Source organism: Chlamydotis macqueenii, chromosome 1 (assembly GCF_036417535.1).
Source record: "Chlamydotis macqueenii isolate bChlMac1 chromosome 1, bChlMac1.mat, whole genome shotgun sequence".
In the NCBI taxonomy this organism is placed as follows: domain Eukaryota; kingdom Metazoa; phylum Chordata; class Aves; order Otidiformes; family Otididae; genus Chlamydotis; species Chlamydotis macqueenii.
The window spans coordinates 14,310,302-14,329,405 of NC_141556.1; the positions used below are offsets into that span (position 1 = coordinate 14,310,302).

The 19,104-nt window shown below is 35.4% G+C and overlaps 1 protein-coding gene across 4 annotated transcripts in view; it reads right to left on the reverse strand.

The window, feature by feature from the left end:
• Nucleotides 1–19,104, reverse strand: part of ORC5 (origin recognition complex subunit 5) — a 77,842-nt gene that overhangs the window by 27,158 nt on the left and 31,580 nt on the right. For 3 of the 4 annotated variants that reach the window (XM_086746142.1, XM_086746150.1, XM_086746133.1), the window contains one exon: nucleotides 15,780–15,890. In XM_086746142.1, coding sequence (XP_086602268.1) covers nucleotides 15,780–15,890 — 111 coding nt within the window. Of the gene's footprint in view, nucleotides 1–15,779; nucleotides 15,891–19,104 lie in introns of those variants that run through there. The other variant, XM_086746159.1, reaches the window with a different exon arrangement.

Genomic DNA, 19,104 nt, shown 5'->3' on the forward strand with positions numbered 1-19,104 from the left:
ATCAAAATGAGCAGCTTTTCTCTTACTATCTAAGTAAACACAGTTAAAACTATTATGAAGATGACAGTGACTGACAGTTACATGATGACACACTTGAACACATCACACCTGCCAATACTTACATTTTTCCTCACTCATGCAGGTTTATTTTTTTCTCCAGAAGAATATAGTATTTATTAGTACAACATTTCCTAATTCAATATGGAGGAAAAGTTGTTTTAACTAGCTTTTTAACATTTGGTTGTAAAATAAGAGTTAATTATTTTTAAACAAATTAAACCCCTGTGTTTCAGTACTTTTATTCATATGAATATGACCTTAAGCAAGCCTATCATCTGATGCAATAGATACTTTATATGGGGAGCACTTTTATAGGTAACACAGATGAGAGTATTGTTCCGCTCATGAGGCGGAGGGAGTTAAATCATGAAATATTCAGTTTTAATTAAGATTACTGTATCAAAGGCAAGGCTTAATGCAAAATTGAAGTAAGGATCAAGGTTAATGCCTATTCTAAAGCAAATTTACATAAATTACGTTTCACTAGTGTACCATGAGTCTTATTTTGTCAGTTTATACCATGTGAGATCATAGAACTTAGAGACGGAAAATTATCTATTAAGCCATCTTCACTCTCCTCCCTCCAAGGCAGAATTCTTTCCTCCAGTTTATGTCTGAATGCTTTGTTCACCATCATTTTCAATAGATCAAGCAGTGGGGCATTCCACTAAAACTTCAGGGGAGACTATTACACACTTTAACATTTCCAATAGAAAGGTTTTTATGGTATTCAAAGCTAAGATTTCCCTCATCTTACTTCATTACTCCTACTTAGACCTCTTTGGACTCCCTCTAAATGAATCCTTTCTTGGCACTTGAAGCCTATAAATACTTTCAGACATTTTCATCATCCCATGGTAGCTATTTAGCCAAATTAGTGTAGGGATCATCTCTCTTCATCTGAACATCACCAAGCACACAGATAGCTATAAGTAATAATTACATGTGTTCATTTCCTTTAATCTTTCCTCACAAGTCATTCCCTTCCAGCCTTTAATTTTTGCCACTCTTCAAGCCTACATCTTCTTTTAAGTGTTACTACTTTCCAATTATTTTCCTTTCTCTGAACAGCTTTATTTCAGGTCATTTCCACTTACGCATGCTAGCTTGAATTTACCACTTTATCCTGACTTTTCACTGACATGTGTAGGTTTTTGTGGTGGTTTTTTGTTTGCTTGTTTTTTTTTAAAAAAAAAAAAAAAAACATCAGGCTCAAAAATCTCTCCTCTATTCATGTCAAACAACCACAGAAAAAAAAAATTACTTGCACTAGAGACCAGTATTTTAGCTTAAAAATATGATAAGTGTCTAATAAATTCAGACAGTTTATATTACTCATTTTTACATTAGGCTCTGTTTTTCCAGGTTTTAGGCACCATCAGCTTTGGGCAATCAGTCCTTTGGTTTTTGGAGTACAGATAGGAACCTTTTTCCTTTGTATTTGCCTTTTTTAGTATCTGCATAAACACTTTCATGAACAACAAAATCAAATCAAGACTTCAAGCATTACTTTTTATCTCCTATCACATTGCTGATTCCTATCATGTTTGCTACTGTTCTTCATGACCACTCCAAAACACTGAGCTATCTCCAATGCCTGAGCACAATGCAAAGTTACAAAAGCCTCACCTGAGCCTGACTGAGACAGCTTCACTCTCATCGGATGGCAGTATGGCTCAGTGAAGTGAATTACAGACACCGAGCAGCATTAAAATTGGGGCTATTTTTAGTATGGGAGAGGAGAATAAGATATTGGTTTGAGTAACTGTTAGTATAATCATAGAAGTGATAAAAGAAGAGTTCACCTAAGGAGATACTGCCATGCTAACTCTCCACCTATACTTCTTTTATTTCTCCCATTAAGAAGTGGTTTGGTTCTGGTAACAGCTGAAGAAAACATATTAAATAGCACTCCACAGGTTAATCCCTTGAAAGACCTACCACAAGGTCAAAACTAGTGAGGTCTCAATGCTTTTTGCTTTGTCTAGGAGGGAAGGAAAAAGCAAGCCAAGCACATGTTGACCAGCAGACCAGTCTCCCATGCCACAGCTCCAGTCAGTCAGTCACTGCGTGTTCCCAGTTAGCCATCCTTCCCCCTTCACTACTTCTAGCAGTGGTCCAATGTGTTTCATGATACAGCTTGATAATTTAAACAAAAAGCTTAGCTACGTCAAAAGCTCATTTGTAAGAGCTAAGTATCCAGGACGAAGTTAAATGGCAAGTCTCTGTCACTATTAACTAACAGGCAGTCAGCTAAAAACAAAAGCTGGATTTTCCAGGATACAATCCAAAAGCAATACAAAGAAATTACGCCATTGATGCCCCTGCTATACCTGTTCAGTGAATCAGAACAGATTACTTCACTCTCCCAGTCTTCTCAACTGCCAGTCTAGCATCTTTCACAAGCACTACAGTCACACAAATTATTAAAAAGCTTCTCTCTACACCATCAGTGTTATACATCCATTAGAGGCCACTCCAGAATAGAAAATATCTGTTGCAAAATGTCTTCTTAGACCATATGATAGTAATAAATAAAAAAATCTGGAAAAGATAATTTTGTAACAACAATCTTCAGTTTTCTCCTTGTTTCTGTGCGGTAATCCCTTAAGTCAATCTGTTTACTCTCTGTATCAACTGCAAGAATTTTTTAATGTACACTATTTGTTAGTTCATCTTTTGACTCTCTCTTTTGACGTTCTCTTTACTATTTTTTGCCTAGGTATCTAGAACATGGAATGCCTTCTTGTTCCTTTCATATATAGGTCACAGATGCTCTACAACATATCCAGCAGTCTTCAGTTATTAAACTACATCAACCTAGGTCTTCATCTTCACTATCTATGCCTTTTAATAAATACTCCAGCTACCATCCCTCCTATTTTTTTTTAAATTCACTACTAACCAGAGTCTGAATTCAGAAACTTTCAAGAAGACACAGATGTTCCATTTGTGTATTCTATTCCTCATACTGGAATGTTTTAAAATGTTCACAAAAGGATTATGAGTTTCCCACACTTTATTTGTATTATATTTCAAGGAACATTTATGGAAGGTGACCAGGTAGGAAAAATATGCATGTAAAAACATGCACACTGAAAGGTACCTTTCAAGGCTCTACATGAATTGTTATGAAAAGCTAGCATCATGTCATGTTAGAAATGGCAACATACATAAATTTTAATCATATTCAGAAATAAATAGTAGTTATAAAAGAAGACAATAATTTCAAGATTAAAATACATAATATTTGGTACTAGGATTTTTTTCTTTCATACTTTTTTTTTTAAAGAGATCTTTCTCTACATGGATAACAGCAGGGTAACATATACTCATCTGAATGAGGCTAAAGTTGTCTCCTGACACGTTAATGAAACACACATACAGATGAGCATCTGCATTCTGCTCATCCACTCTGAATGAGCTAAGTCATATTTTTACCTCTAAAACACTTCCTGAACTTCAAACAACTGAGTGGCCTTTCATTTTTGTAATTCTTCTATGAATTCCACTTGCAGAGGTTATACCTTGTCTCTTCATACTTCAAAACAAGTAGAAGATACTTTCTTGTTATATTTGGCTTTCCCATGTGGAAAAGATCACTCTCGGAGTATTTTCTGTAAGACACTGACCTGTTCTATAGTTGCAGTTATTGAAATACGGTTCAAAGACCTATAGTTCACACTGCAATTCAAGGATGTAAAATGACAGGTCATCACCACAGAATTCTGCAAAATGAGTTTCTACCAGGAAAACTCTGCCATTGAAAAGAGTTTCAGCCTTGTTCTGAGGAATAAATCAAAAGCAGTCCTGCAAACAGGGATGGAAAGGTCAACACCAGCTTGCCAGCCATGCAATGCAGCTCTGGGCATGCTCTACTCTAGTACATGACGCAGCGCAACTGGCCAACTTAATCCACAGGAGTTACAGAATGAGTGGGATGGTGCATAAATCAGTTATTTCCCCTCTTCTGCAAACAATTGAACAAGGAATACAGCAGCCAATAAGGTATATTTGATAGTGGGGTTTCTTGTTTGTTTTATAAGCAATTCAGCATAATTACTGCAAAAATACCTTTTGATCAATATGAAGAACACACTTAGTCCTAAAGGGTAGAAAAGCTTTAAATAGCTGCAATGTAAATATTTGCATCTGAGGCTGTCTTGACTCCATTTCTAGTTGATGGAGCAAAACTGGTACTTTCAGGACATGGTTCACTGTAACCTAATACATATTTTAAAACTTATTATAAGCAGAGTGGTTTTAGATGCTCATGTCTACATCAAGCTGCATGGGATGATATTCTCTGCATGTCTATTTCTCTCCATTAAGTAGAAAAGCATAGTAAGTGACTAGCTCAGATATACTTTACTATGCAGACACTTACATATAGCAAAAATCAATCTCATTCAAAACAGTAACATGATCTCTTCACCTCCTTCACCTTACGTGAGAAATTAAATCATAAGGTAGGAAGTACAGAGATCTTGCACAGCACCTAATCCACCTTCAGATATTCAGCACCATTTTCAGTCTTAATAATAATAATAATAATTTGCGTGGCATATTCATCTGTTTATTAGTCAAATCACAGGGCTTTTTTTTTTGGTAAAAACATACTTTTCTGAATGAAGCTTTTCCAAGACTGGGCAATGGCAGGATTTGGTTAAGCTTTTTATTCAGTCACTCTTCATATTTTAAATAAACAATATTTGTAATGTTTACTAAGAATATAAACTTCTCATAAGCAAGATTTACTCATAACTCTGTGGTCAATTTTCCACACCACTCCCCCGAAGTATTTTCCAGTTTTCATTTCCATAAATGGAGCAGAGAGATTATGTCAGTTCTTAACTATTTCTCATCTATCAAGAGACATTCTTTTGTCAAGAAGCTTCATATTTTGAAATCGTCTCTTTCAAATTAACTGTAATGCAGCTGCTTCTTTTGTTCGAGATGTGGCAAGCCCCACTATCCCCTATCAAATGAGCACAGACAGCAGCAGCAGGTCTTTGGAGGAGGAGGGATGTCAAGTAGAAAGACAGTAGCTAGAACTGACTGCAGCTGGCAGGGCAGAAACAGTACAAGTACTCACCAAAGTGATCCAACATATTTTTTAATGTAACTTTTTGCTACCTTGTGCTCTAACGCTGTACACGTACACAGCCTCAGTACTTTCCAGTCTCATAAAAAACTGGAAGAGGTCCCTGGTACAGATACATGTGCTACAGCAAAATCACCTGTATTAAGTTACAGGTGGAGTGCAAGCACCTAAAGAGAACATAAACTAGACAGGGAGATGTAAGAGCATGTTAGGCAGGGAAAGGAGGACAGGGATCATATCAGAACCAGTCCAAAAAGCACATCATTAAAAAGAACAACATTATAGCTAGTGATTCTTCAACCACTGTGTGCCACTACTGAAGTTGCAATTACATTCACTGCTGTACATGCAGGGAAGTGAAAAACACATCTGGTAAGTGAAGGCTTGCAAAATTGAGATCCTGACAGGATATCTGTGTCGTTATAGCTCTGCTGAAGTAGGCGCCAAGGAGCAAGTAAAGCTCTTTAGGCTAAAAGACAACGGCAGCGAAAAGTAAAGCACGTAAAACTGGCCTTGAGTAGTCTTAAACCTGGAACTAGACATTAGTTCTAGTCACCAGGGAAGTGAAGAAATGGAGACACTCAATAGAACTATTTGACCGCAAGTTTTGAAATAGTATTTCACTGAATCGTGTTCTATGCAAATGCTCAATAAAGATATAGTTCATGGCCCCAAACAGTTTGTGATCCAAATTGTCAGCGAAGCCAGCCAAGTTATTTTTAAGAAAGATAAAGATAAAATTTATGAAGAGTGTTAATGGTATCAGATTCTTTCTAGTCTTATATCGTATCTTTCTAGTCATATCATCGTAAGAGATTTGCACGAGAACTCATGAATCCTACCGTAATTCTCCAATTTACCTTACATTAGTATTGTGTCTTAACTTATTTCTATGAATAGTTGGTAACTCTGGAGCAGGCTGTATGCACACACTAAATAGTTAAAGCAAAGTGATCAAAAAACTTAGCATATACAGGCTGGTTTTAGATATACATATTATCAAGAGAGGTTGTGCAGCACTTGCTTAATTAATCTTTGCCGTCTTAACAGATGAACCAGATGTACTATTATGTTCTTTGTTCTTCCCTAAAGAGGGGATGAGCAGATTATTTATCTCCAAACAATAGGAGTTTATGTACCACAGTGAAGAATTTTTTTTTTTTTTTTCAAATCTGGGAGGCAATCACTAACAAGCTTCAGCTGCAACTGCTTGATGTAAACATAGTGTGAATTTGTTCCTGGAGTATTAAATTATGTTCCTTCCATTAAGTACATGAAACCAATTTCTAAATAAGTAAGTAAAGAAAGGGATGGAAAGGACAGAGTTTGGAAAAAGGGAAACTGTTTCATCTTTCATGTGTTCATGTATTCATATTCACTTCTTTTATACACTAACACATTTTCACAGATAAGCTAAAATTTAAAGCTTCAAATTCTGTTTACAAATAATGCACTAAGAGAACATAAGTTAAAGAAACTGCTGGTTGATGCTACACATTTATACAGCGTGCAATCTAAGACATGTGGAAGAAAAGGCACAAAGGAATATATCACATTAAGTTAACAGGGCCACAAGAATTGTTTATAAAAGTTACTGACAGATTCAGAGAGTACATAAAATTCTTCATCACTACGATAGCAAACTTGCATATTTACCTCAAAATCAAATTTTTAATTTGATTATATTTGAAAAGTACAAATTTATTTTAAAGAAATAAAAAACTAAGATTAAATAGCAAGAAAGTTTTGAAATTAGTCAATTTTTCTAGTCAAAAGACAGAACAAATTTAGGAATTCCCTTTATCTTCCTGATAAATTAAATCTCATCTGAAATCCTCGCTCCCTCCCTTTCGATAGCCTTTCCCTTGTCATAACCAAAATTTCTTCCATAAAACTGTTTTTCAATAATTCACAACAATTGGTTGTCTTAAACACAGTAAGTGTTTTTAAGGTATAGGTTAAGTGCCAAGCTGGGCACTATTACTAGAAACTCTCAAGAGAAATAACGTAAGTTTTCTACTTTAAATTACTGAAAAGAAATAATTAAAACAGAACAGAATAGAATTTGATTAAGAAAGCCTCCCAAGAAATTGTAAAGCTGTATTAACAGTATACTCCTCAAAACAAAAACAAGATCAAACCAGGTCAAACAACATAACATCACTCAAATATAATTATTTTCTAAAAGATCCTTTCTGTATCAACTAAAACTAGAAGGAATCAAGCATATTAGTTTCTTCACAATTTAATTAGAAAGTACTACTTGAACTAAGAATACTTTTATTTTATTCACAGCCATGCTGAGACTTAAAAAAAAAAATACAGTCAGCTATTTAGTTAAAAGTAAGCAATGTTTTCTCCTTTCCTTTTGCTTAACAGCAGGCTGCCTCAGGCTGCCATAGTCAGTGCTGAAGTGCCAACCTATGTCACCATGCTGTGCATCACATTAAGTTCCCATTTCAGCTCATTAATTTCTGTGAGATTAGTCCAGTGACCAATAACAGAAAGTGAGAAAATAAGAGTTATTTATTATCTCTTATCGTCTTCTTCCAAAACCTACTGAAAATCAACAGAGTACTGATCAATAGATTATTGTGCTTTCTAATCAATAGACAGATCCAGCAAAATAAAGCATGTCTGATGCACAATACACCTATTAAAAATTATAGGCATTAGGATCAAATAAAACAGTAATAATATAAACTTATCAAAGAAATGCAGCTACCCAGAAATTTGCCACTACTAAGAAAGCTGTTCTAACAATTTAAAAAAATCTTTTAGGTGTAGCAATGGGAGGAAAAGGCCTCAAGTTGCAGCAGGGGAGGTTTAGATTGGATATTAGGAAAAATTTCTTTACTGAAAGAGTGGTCAGGCACTGGAACAGGAGGTCTTTTCCAACGTTAAAGAGTCTATGATTCTATGAACCATGAAGCCACTGGATCAAAAGGTTGCACTACAAACCAATTTGGACAAAAAACATGCAGGGGATACACAAATTATATATGAATGTTGTGTATGACATTATGTAAGACAAACAAACATTTTGCACTGGCAAGATGTGTCTATATATCTTCACTCGCACTGAAAAAGGAGGAGAAGTTTATTTGTACCAGCAATGAGAATGAGATAACCCCAGAGTCTACGGTTTATATTCGCTCATTCCTGTCATTGGGAGCCTATGAAGCAAAGATCTTCTGATGGACTAGAGAGAGGTGTATCAAATTTTAATAGTTCTCATGAAGAAAAAAAAAAAAAGAAAAGAAAATAAGAAAAACAAAGTTTTTAAGACCTTTTCTATCTAGTTCCATTTTTTGGTAAAAGTAAATGCTGCCCCCTGCAAGGAATTACAGCAGGACCATTCCGGGGACAACAATTCCTGTGGCCAGACTGAATTAGTCTGGGTAATTTTATGTACCTTCCTCTGAAGCAAGAGGAGGACAGTGAAACGCAAACAGTCACATGCAGATCTAATCAACAGGGCAGAAACAGAGGCTGATGACATCCTCTCGTGTAATTTAAGCCTAGAACTCCAGAAGTTATAAAAATAGGGAAATACATGAGAGTATGTTTATTTATATCCCAGAAACAAAATTTAAGAAAATCTATGTACATAATCAACTCCAAGAGATACTAGCTTTTACAATCATCTCACTTCCGAATGTTCACTACTTAATACTCAATAATTCAGTATTTTAACAACTTATAAAATCATTATTCAAACATATTGACATTTTTGTATACAAGTATTCAAATTTCTACCTAATTTTGAGGTACTGCTGCTCAGTACTGCCTAACGGTTGTATAGAGCAAAGATCTCCAAATTCAGATGCATGGCATCCTGTCACTATGTCTTGAGTCAGCTTGCAATATCATCTATGAGATTTAAAAACTTTTTTTAAAAAACATTCAACAAGAAAACAAGAAAGAAAATTCATCACAATATAAATTTCAATCACAAAGTTGTGAATGCTAAGCTCATCTGAGAACAGGATAGAAATACATTCTACCAAGAAGTTGTCCTACACATTTACATTGCTAACGTTTGCTACAAACTTCTCAATTGTTTCAGGTAAAATTTTAGCACTGACTCTATCTGGTTATCCAGAAAAAAAGACAAGCACAACATTTTGAAACTTTCACAGTAAAGGGGAAGCAAAGAAAAACAGTTGCAAAGAAAAAGCAGAATCAGCAGGACCTTTCATTTTTCTAGCATTTAGCTTGTTTTCAAAAAGACTAAAACTTGGTATTTTCAAACACTAACACAATCTGAGCTTGTAGAAGCAACTACAGCATTTTCCATTTGAAAAAACTGTTGATAGTATCCCTCTTTATCAAAGTTGCTGCATCAAGGGGATATAACAGTGCAGAACAGAATCAGTACTACAATTGTGATGTGGGCATCTGGTGTCCAGAAAAGCCATTCCATAATAAAAGCAAATCCTTCATCAAATAAGTAGGGAAAAAAAAAAAACAAACCAGACATTTTTCCAATCTTGCAATCAAAATTTAACCACTGTTGGTGATTTACAAAAAAAAAAAAAAAAAAGCAGTTTAAATGTCAAATTATCATCTGAAAGAGCAAGATACAAAGCATGCTTCTAATATAAGAGGGATGAAGAAATCCTGCAGGTAAATTGCCACATACTGTTCCAGTTTACATATATAAGACCAGCTATTCCTTTATCTATCCACGTAAGGCAGACAAGAATGCAAGGCAAAGAGAAAACAAACCTCTCGGATTTTCACGCTCCAGGAATGGGCACTTTTTTCCCTTTAGTTAAAGGAAATTACATTCCTCTAGCTCCCTCCAGCTGGAAGCATGCTATGTACATCAGTGGTTTTGTGTATTTCTAATAAACTCATATCATGCTGCCATTTAACACACTACTCTAAATCTCGTATCGGCACATTTAGATTCCAACTTCAGATAAAAAGCTCTTGCTCTGTGGCCAACAATTTGCAATGCCATTTATCCTTTTGCCAGACTGGAAAACTTTGTTTGTTAATCTCTATTCCAAATTTTTACAGTTATCACTACATTAGTTTTATGAATTTGTGGTACTCTTAGGGAAATCCAGAGGCTTTTCTTAGATCTAGTATCAAACAGGTAAGAAATTTCTAATATATGAAACATAGGCTATGATGTGTAAGATACCTGATATGTCTCCATATACCCACAAACACCCTTTGGAGAAATCTCTGTTTCCAAATGTACTACAATCAGAAGTGAGTTCTAACTATAAAACTACCTGAAAATATTCACTGAATATAATGAGTAACGTAAAACCAAACCTGATTCTGAAAGTAAATAGAGACAAAACCCTTTTTAAGATGACCTAACGGTTTAACTTTAATGCATTAGAGTGAAAATGCAAAGAGAACTGAAGTTACTGATCAGTTACCTACTCAGTAACTTTCACCTATTAGTATATTCTGAGAAGTTATCACATCTCTCTGCATAGATGTCTTTCCAAACATTCAGGGATGTATTAACAGGAATAAAACATACAAAAGTATGCAAGACAAAGGGTTTAATTCACTTTTACCTAATACAGATAGTATCATAGCTCAAAACTACAAGTAGATCTCAATCAATCCTCTTTATGAAAAGCATATTTCACAAGAAAGCAGAAGCAAGATAAAACATCTACAAAATGAAAAATTGTTTGGAGAACTGAAGCAATCTGAAGAAGCAACTGAAAAATCACTTTGGTAGAGGAAAAAGTATTGGTTAATTTTGGCTTGTAAACCATAACAACAAAAACATCTACCTGCTTACTGGCTGTGATATCAAATTAACAGCCCTTGTCAACTTCAATGTAAAATGAGCTGATTTAATTTAAATCAGTGCTGATAATTCTTGCATGACGTTTCATGCATAAATTTACTTACGCGTCCTACTCTAAGGCACATTTTTATGAAGAGAATTATGTTATATTTCTGTCTAAATGTGGGAAATCTAAAATGAAATACTTATCTTCTACAAACCAGAGGTGAGTAGACTCTCAGAACCTTTGCAAAGTGCACTTGCGGTAGGCATTATCCCTCCACTCTGTAATAATTGCTCTTGGACACAACGCACATTTCATATTCTGCGCAGTGGGTCCGTGTGAACACACAAACCATGCTGCTGGTTGTTCCCTAAGCCTGAAAAAGCATCAGCTGCTGTGTCTAGGCAATGAAGCCCTATGACTTATCTGCTGTTGCAGGATGCAGACCGCATACTCCATAGCTGCAGTGTTTTTAGCACTGTGTGAAGGTGAATTTGCATTTTTTCACCATTAAAAATAATGTTTTAATCTTTCAAAATACTTCAGCCACATGCTCAACCTAGCCATATATCCAACCAGAACATCAACTGTGCGAGTTCTGCCCCAGGTACAGAACGTAACTGCCCAGTGGTGGTCTTCAGTCTGCTAAATTATTACACAAAAGTGCATCCGAAGAAAAACATTTGAAGATCTTGTCCTCTGGAATGGTTGCAGAAATCAATAGTGCCTTAACCTCTGTTATCTCTCGGTTTAAAAACCAGGAAAATAAATTCAAAGAAACAAATCCAGTGACATGTTACATTAACACACAATGTGTTAAAAAAACAGCATCATGACAAATTAGAATTAATAAGAAAAACAGTGAATATTCTGGTGGAAAAGGTGCACTGAAAACTTCTCAAGTTAATATAGGCCTATATTCACATATGTACTGACATCAATAGTCTAAAATAAACAAATATTTTTAAAAATCTTTCTTAAACTTCCTTTCAAACATTCCTCACTAGATGTGTGAAAATTTTAATTAAAAATGAAAAAAAAAAAAAATCAAGAGAAATTTCAACTTCTAAGGGGGTAAATGAAACAATTCTCATTTGCAGAAGTTGAAATTTGCATGTTTGGGTTTTTTCCCTGGTGATACTCCCTGGTACTACTTAGTGAAGAAAAACAAAATTAACAAGTCCAATTCTTCCTCGTGTAACCCAATTACAGCAAGATGTTACAGACGGAAAAACTTAAGTCTCACATCAATTGCAAAGATCATGCTTCTGGAAGGAATACATTAACTTCTTGTATGGAAAAAATTATGACACTATTTTAAAGACTAATTAACATTAAAAGGCAAAAGTTAGATTAAGATTCAGAATTTAAGTTGAAATTCCATTCAGTAAAAATGAAATATTTTCAATAAACTCTGGCATTGAACAGAGAAATCGAAATTTTGCGGCTTCTTACCATAAGAGTTTCATTTGTGAAAAGCTAATAACCAGAATTTTCATGTGAATAGAAATTATGCAAAGAAACAAGAAGCAATAAGAAACAGCACGAAATCAGCAACATGACAGATCTTAAAGCAGCTGCTAGTCCTTCTTGAATCTTGACTGAGATTGTTGATCAACTTTAAAGCCAAGGCATGCTATTTTCTGACAGTACATGGGGAGAATTAATAAGTGTTTGGTTCCTGTACAGCCTTTCAGTTTACAAATTAAAGAGCATATAAAATTAATGTTGAATCAGCTAAGAAGCCAAATATTTGATTTAAAACATTTTAAACTTCTGCACCATTCAAGGATTATTTGAAAATCAGCCATACACACTTACAAGAAAACAAAAGCTTGTGGTATCTAACAGCAAAATGTATCGATACTGCTAAGGATAACCCAGCTCCTAAATATTTACTTTATTTGAAAAATATATTTACAGAATAACTAATGGCAAAAATCAGTGGAATATAAATTGTTTTAAACTACACAAGAAAAAAAATGCAATTAAATATTATGCCTGGATTAAACTACTTCCAAAATCTATTTTAAATTCTGTTGTATTTTATGTTACTTTACATTAGTCAGTTCAATAATTTTAAATTAAAATTTAATGCAAAAAAAATTTTCATAATTAAAAATATAGACTTCTATTTTGATATAGACAGATTTAATTTCCACTTCTTTGCCCTAACTTGGTTAAGGTTTAATATAACCTTTTCATATCTTTATAGCTTAAGCTGCATACATATAGAAAATAAGGAATTATAGCTATTCCTTCATAACACTGCCATCTAGTGTACACTCTAAATTAGGATGAAGCATGCATTTGAATTTTTTCATTCTGCAATTTAGCATAAGGGAGAATTACACTTCATGTACTTCAGTACTACTTATCTGCGCACTGGAATAATGACATTTGTTCTCTCATCTGGAGTGCACGTTAAGTATGCAGACATACTAACTTTGAAAATACACTGTAAAACTCTGTTATATACCACTTAAGATGTGAATGGATACCAAGATGTTTTTGACAGTCAAAAATAAACAGAACATATAGCTTAGATCCTACACACATTCTTTATTACGTAGTGCTCTCAGTCTTGTCATCATCATTCCCTTTTGCATGATTTGAATAAATTAAACTGAAATATGCTCCTTAAGACTGGCAAAGTTCAGGCAAAACTCTAAATTTCATAGCAGCAGTTGGACATTCAACTGTTTTGCTTCTTGCCTGTTCTTTCATCTTATGCCTTAAAGGTGGCCCTCTTTCCATCTTAAAAATGAAATTTTCCTGAAAGATCACAGTGACAGTGTCTTGAAACACTTGAAAAGACAGACAGAGAGAAAGGCAGGCTTTCAAATAAGAAGTACCTACATGGTAGGTACTTCATAAGTAGATCACCAGTAGATTTAGAGCACAAGTGAGATCAATCTGAACATTACTTGGATTGTATCTTATTTTATTCTGAGTTTCTGTAACAGTCTCATAAGACTCCATTCCTTGCTGAATCACAGATCAATCACTGTCAATAAACTAACATAATTAAACAAGACAACCGCCTTTTGCCTCAGTATTATGAGTTTCACCTTCAGTACTTCATGTCTTAAATCAAAAAATGCACAACCTGGAGCAAAACACAAAATCAACACCCTGTAAGGACAGGGGTGTGACCAGCACCTTGACTGACAGACTTGACTGACACTTCACAGTACAGTGAACTAAAGAATCAACACAACATTAATTAAAAAAGCAAGTATCTCACGCTACGTCTAACACTAGCCAGAAAAAAAGTGAAGATATAGCTGGCCAAATATACCCATTTTTATGAACAATAAGGTCCCTGTGTTCTTTTTATTTTAAAGATGCTCTAAAGCAGCTACAAGACTGCAGTCATCATTCAAAGTCTGCTCAGAAATTGCCTGCTTCAACAACCTTTGGTATCCCTTCATCTGGCATTTGCCCACAGGAAACTTCAGGTAGCTATGAAATATTCAGAGTTCCTTCTGAAATCACAGTGAATTCCTGAGATGCTGTGGGATGATAGAAGGAAGGCAAGAAAGAAGTCCAGGACACATAAATATGTCTAAAGTTGATTTTCTTAGCCACTTCCTGAACACCTTTGAAAGCTAATCCATTGACTACTCAAAGGGGTGCAGACTATAAGCGGAAAAGTCACTCACATAATTACAAAAAAGTAAATGCTTCTCTTAACAAATTTTTGAGGTTGTTGTCTAATAATTTCTCATGCCTCAGATCATATAATAACTTTTAACTAAACAAGCTTGCAAGATAACATTATGTGAAGGTGTAAGTTACCTGTTGCATCTGTAAAGCACCTGGATCCCCAGCACTACTAACAAGGTTATTCACATACCACTGATTAAATAAAGTACTACAATTCTCTAGCTCCTCTATTGCCTGATTTTACAATATGTACATTTATGGCTGGTTATTCTACAAATCTGGGAGATGAATTTTGCCAAATGTTTGTGTGAACATTGAACAGCGCAATTAAAGCAGTAGCAAAATTGTTTGGGTATCTTGAGCATATGCTTCCTAGAACTTTATATGAATGCAGACATCAGATTTAAATAATCTGGTTAAATTTGAGATCTAACAAGGAAAAGTAGAAAATACTTCTGTAAGTAAAAGTTAAGCGCAATTTTCCTGGAAAGCAGGAAAGAAATTCATATTTTCTAAGGTTAACACAAAAGATCTAAGAATCAAGTTGACAACAGAAAACTCTTCACTTCTACAGAATAGGTATTTACACTTGACAAACCCAGAGAAAACTCTAGATTTACTTAATTCCTCTCAACTCTATAGTTGTGCTGCCATCTAGTGAAACGGGACAGTGACTCTCCTCTGCAAGACTGCTAAAGTTGGTGCAAATGAAAAATATTATCCCTAAGATACACATATCACAGCAAACATCTTTCACTGGCAAATACTATTCTTCCCTCTGCTCCTTCTACATCACTACATTTTTGTAACATGCGCTACAAGGTGACTAATTTTGGCCAGAAGACTGAACATTTATACTCTTAACTTGAAATGCAAACAGGCTAACAGACTTCAATGAGAAGTCAAGGAAATAATTAACGCAGATCACAGCCTAGGATCAGGAAAAACTTAGCTATTAGAAGGTTTCAAAACACTACACAGATAAAATCTTGAAGTAGCTAGTAATAGCTAGTAATACAGCTAAATATTACTCTGAGCCTGCAATTTAAATTACTGTTGTGGTTGTTTTTCTCATTACTTTTCATTAGAATGATGACTTACAAAAACCAATGTAATTTTATGTTCAAAAATTCCAGACAGTAAAAAGGGAACAAAGAAAGTAAATACACACTTACCTGGGAAAATATATTTGCAGTTGGTGCTACTCTGTTGTCCACAATACTGTATAATATTGCTAACAATCTGTCCAGGGGAAATGGCTTTGGCCCAAGAAGGTGATTGCTGGTCTGCAACAGAAACAAGACTTTTAAATCCAGCAGATCTTTCCTGGAGTACCACAAGATGTTATTCTCACATCTTTTTAGTCTCTGGGGAGGCACTATAATTTACAGTAGACTTTCATACAGCCCACTTATATATTATGGAAAACACTATATATGTGCTTATTGATCAAGATAAAGATATAGACCCAGAGCTCTATTTAACATGTCAAGAATTCAAATTGTACAATAAATATGAACATTTTTGAGCTATAACAGAGAATCTGATGCCAAATTTCCCGTCACTGAATTTAGAGTTACTTGTCCTATTAAATTACCTTGCCTAGTCTAAGGATTAAAGAAAGACTGCATTTTATGGCATGCTCAAGGTGCAAACAGTTTTCTTTACAATTTATCAACAGTTAAGATATGTTAGGCTTCTTAAAAGCACACAGAATTTCTAGTTACTAAAAAAAAAAAAAAAAAAAAAAAAGGTTTAGGTTTATTCCACTGTCTACAGTCAGTATAATCCACAATCATTTACAAAGAACTGCACATAACAGAACAGTAGTTTTTGCAAATCTGTAAAACCGTTAAACAACTTTTGTTTTTCTTACTGAAGACAAACACTTCACCAGCATTTACATTTTGAAAAAGCGTAAGAAGAGAAGATTCTGCTAAATTATCACTTTCTTTGAATCATTTTAGCCAAGGCCTTGTCTCTTCCTCTCACAGAGGTGAGTGATGCAAAATCACAAGAGTACCTCATCTTAAATGCCACGCTAAACTAAATCAACAGATCCAGAAACAGTGTCAGTACAATAATGTACTCCCATCGCCCTCTACAGGGATCCAGTCCTGGGAGTCAGAAGAATGCGCTGGTAGATGCCCAGGAGCTAGTCAGCAAATCACTCTCTAAAGAGCCTGAGGGGGTCCCCTCTGAACAGCGCAGGAGCTTTGCTGGCCACTATACTCTAGACATCTACATTTACCCATCTTAACCTGCAAACTGAACAGGGTGACGACGATGTTTAAGGAATCAGAACACCTGTCATACAAGGAGACAACACTGAGAATGTTTAACCTTGAGAAAAGACAGCTCGAGGGGGATTTAATCAAAATACCTGATGGGGAATGTGAAGGCAGACTCTTCTCAGCAATATCTAGTGAAAGGACAAGAGGCAATGGGGACAAATTGGAATTCAGGAAACTATATTTAAAAATAAGGAAAAAACTCCTTTTTTACCTTGAGGGTGGTTAAATACTGTAACTTATTGTCTAAGCAGGCTGTGGAGTCTGCAACTGTAAGAGACATTCAAAACTCAACTAGGCATGGTCCTGAGCAACCTGCTGCAGGTGACCCTGCTTGAGCACGGGGGTTAGACTACACCAGAGCTCCTTGTCCACCTTGGCTCTTCTGTGAATTTCACTTTCTAAAACCTAAGTTAAAAAAAAATAATAATAATCTCTGGAGGAATAAAATGTATTAATTGCTCAGGGTTTGGGGTTTTTTTTGTTTGTTTATATTTTTGGCTGCTTTTAACTTTTTCGTTTTCATTTTCTCTTTTGCTTCCTTTATACCACAATGAAAATGTTACCATTTTGATACCAAAGCCAATGGGTACAAGACCCATTTTCAATCAGGAAACTAAAAATGAGAACACTTCAATTTATTGTTTTACTTTGGAAATGCCTTTACTACTGTATTTCTACTTTCTTAAAATACACTCGATCATAGGATAATTCTGGCTGGAAGGGACCTCAGGAGATCTCTAATCAAACCCCTCCTGCTCAGAACAAGGTCAGCTAGAAGGTTAGGTCAGGTTGCTGAGGACTTTACTAGTCCAGTCTTGGAAACCTCCAAGGAGAGACTGCATCGCAACCAGTGTCACTGCCTGGCTGTCCTCACAAGAAAAAAGGTTTTCCTTACACCCAGCACAAGCATCTCATTTCAGCTTACACTCATTGCTTCCCACTCTGTCACCATCCACCACTGTATCGTACACTCCTGATGATCTCCTGGCATGTCCAGGACAGGCTGCTTTTAGGCCTTCCTTCTCCAGGCTGAACAACTGCACCTCCCACAGCCTCTGCATGCAGGGCAAGCGCTCCAGCCCCTGACTGTTTTGATGTTCCTCTGCTGAACTTGCTCTGGTTTACTGATGTGTGTCTTGTACTGGAGGAGGGCAAAACTGGACAGAGTACTCATGAAGCAGCCCAAAGAATGCTGAGTGTGAGGGCCCTTTTGTTTCCTCTTAAGTTTGTATTTCATTCTCTCTAGTTTGACATCCAGTTTCCTTTTTTGTAGCATACATTGATTTACTCACACTAGCAAAGCAGTCAAGATTAAAGAGGAATTTCAAAAGAAAGTTTGTTTCAAAACGCTTCTGGAAAAGGACGCCTCTCAAAAATACCACCAGCACCTCTGTGGCATTAGTCATCAGTAGAACACAACAACCCACTTCTTCAGGTAAACAAAAAAGTATTTCTACTACATGTTTTATCTTTTCAAATCCAGGAGATGTCCCCAAAGCTACCTCTTGGTTAACAAAGCAAGAAGTATGAAAGGTATCTGAAACATGTAATCAAAACTGTAGCACAGCACCCTCAGTCAGAATGCGGGTATTGTATGAGTTATAAACTGTACAATCCTCTGCCCTTCTGCCTCTAAACATGCCAGGTCTGTGAACCATATTCTTCATTAGCAACAGCAAAAGTCAACAAACATACGGTAACTAAAGCATGTACACACAATCAGCATGCAGTAATTTCTCAAGTTGTGTTTAGTATACAGTTACTTCACAAGTTTGTTCTTAATATCATCTGCTCTCTGCTTAGACAGAATAATGTTCTGAACTTTCAAATTATCTAAGAGAAATACTTTCTTCTGGGAAAGTCAAGAGTTAATTTTAATAAGAGTGCAACTTCTGTAAGAAACATTTCATTTTTATTTCTTTAGTATGAATAAATTCCTGGAAGAAGAGAAATGGCTTAGAAATTCCTTCAAACAGAACATAGTAAAGAATAAGATTTGTAAAAATCTTCTGCAAGGAGCTAAGGCAAAATACTACATAGAATAGTATTCATAAAAATCCAAGGGGCCCCTCATTTCCTTTTAAGACAAATAAAGATACTTTCCATCTTCAGAAAACCTCTTCAGTAAGTTTTGTAGCTATCAAGTTAACTCTGCGTGTCCTCTATCTTCTTTCCACCTTTGACAACACATTTATGTAATAGTTCA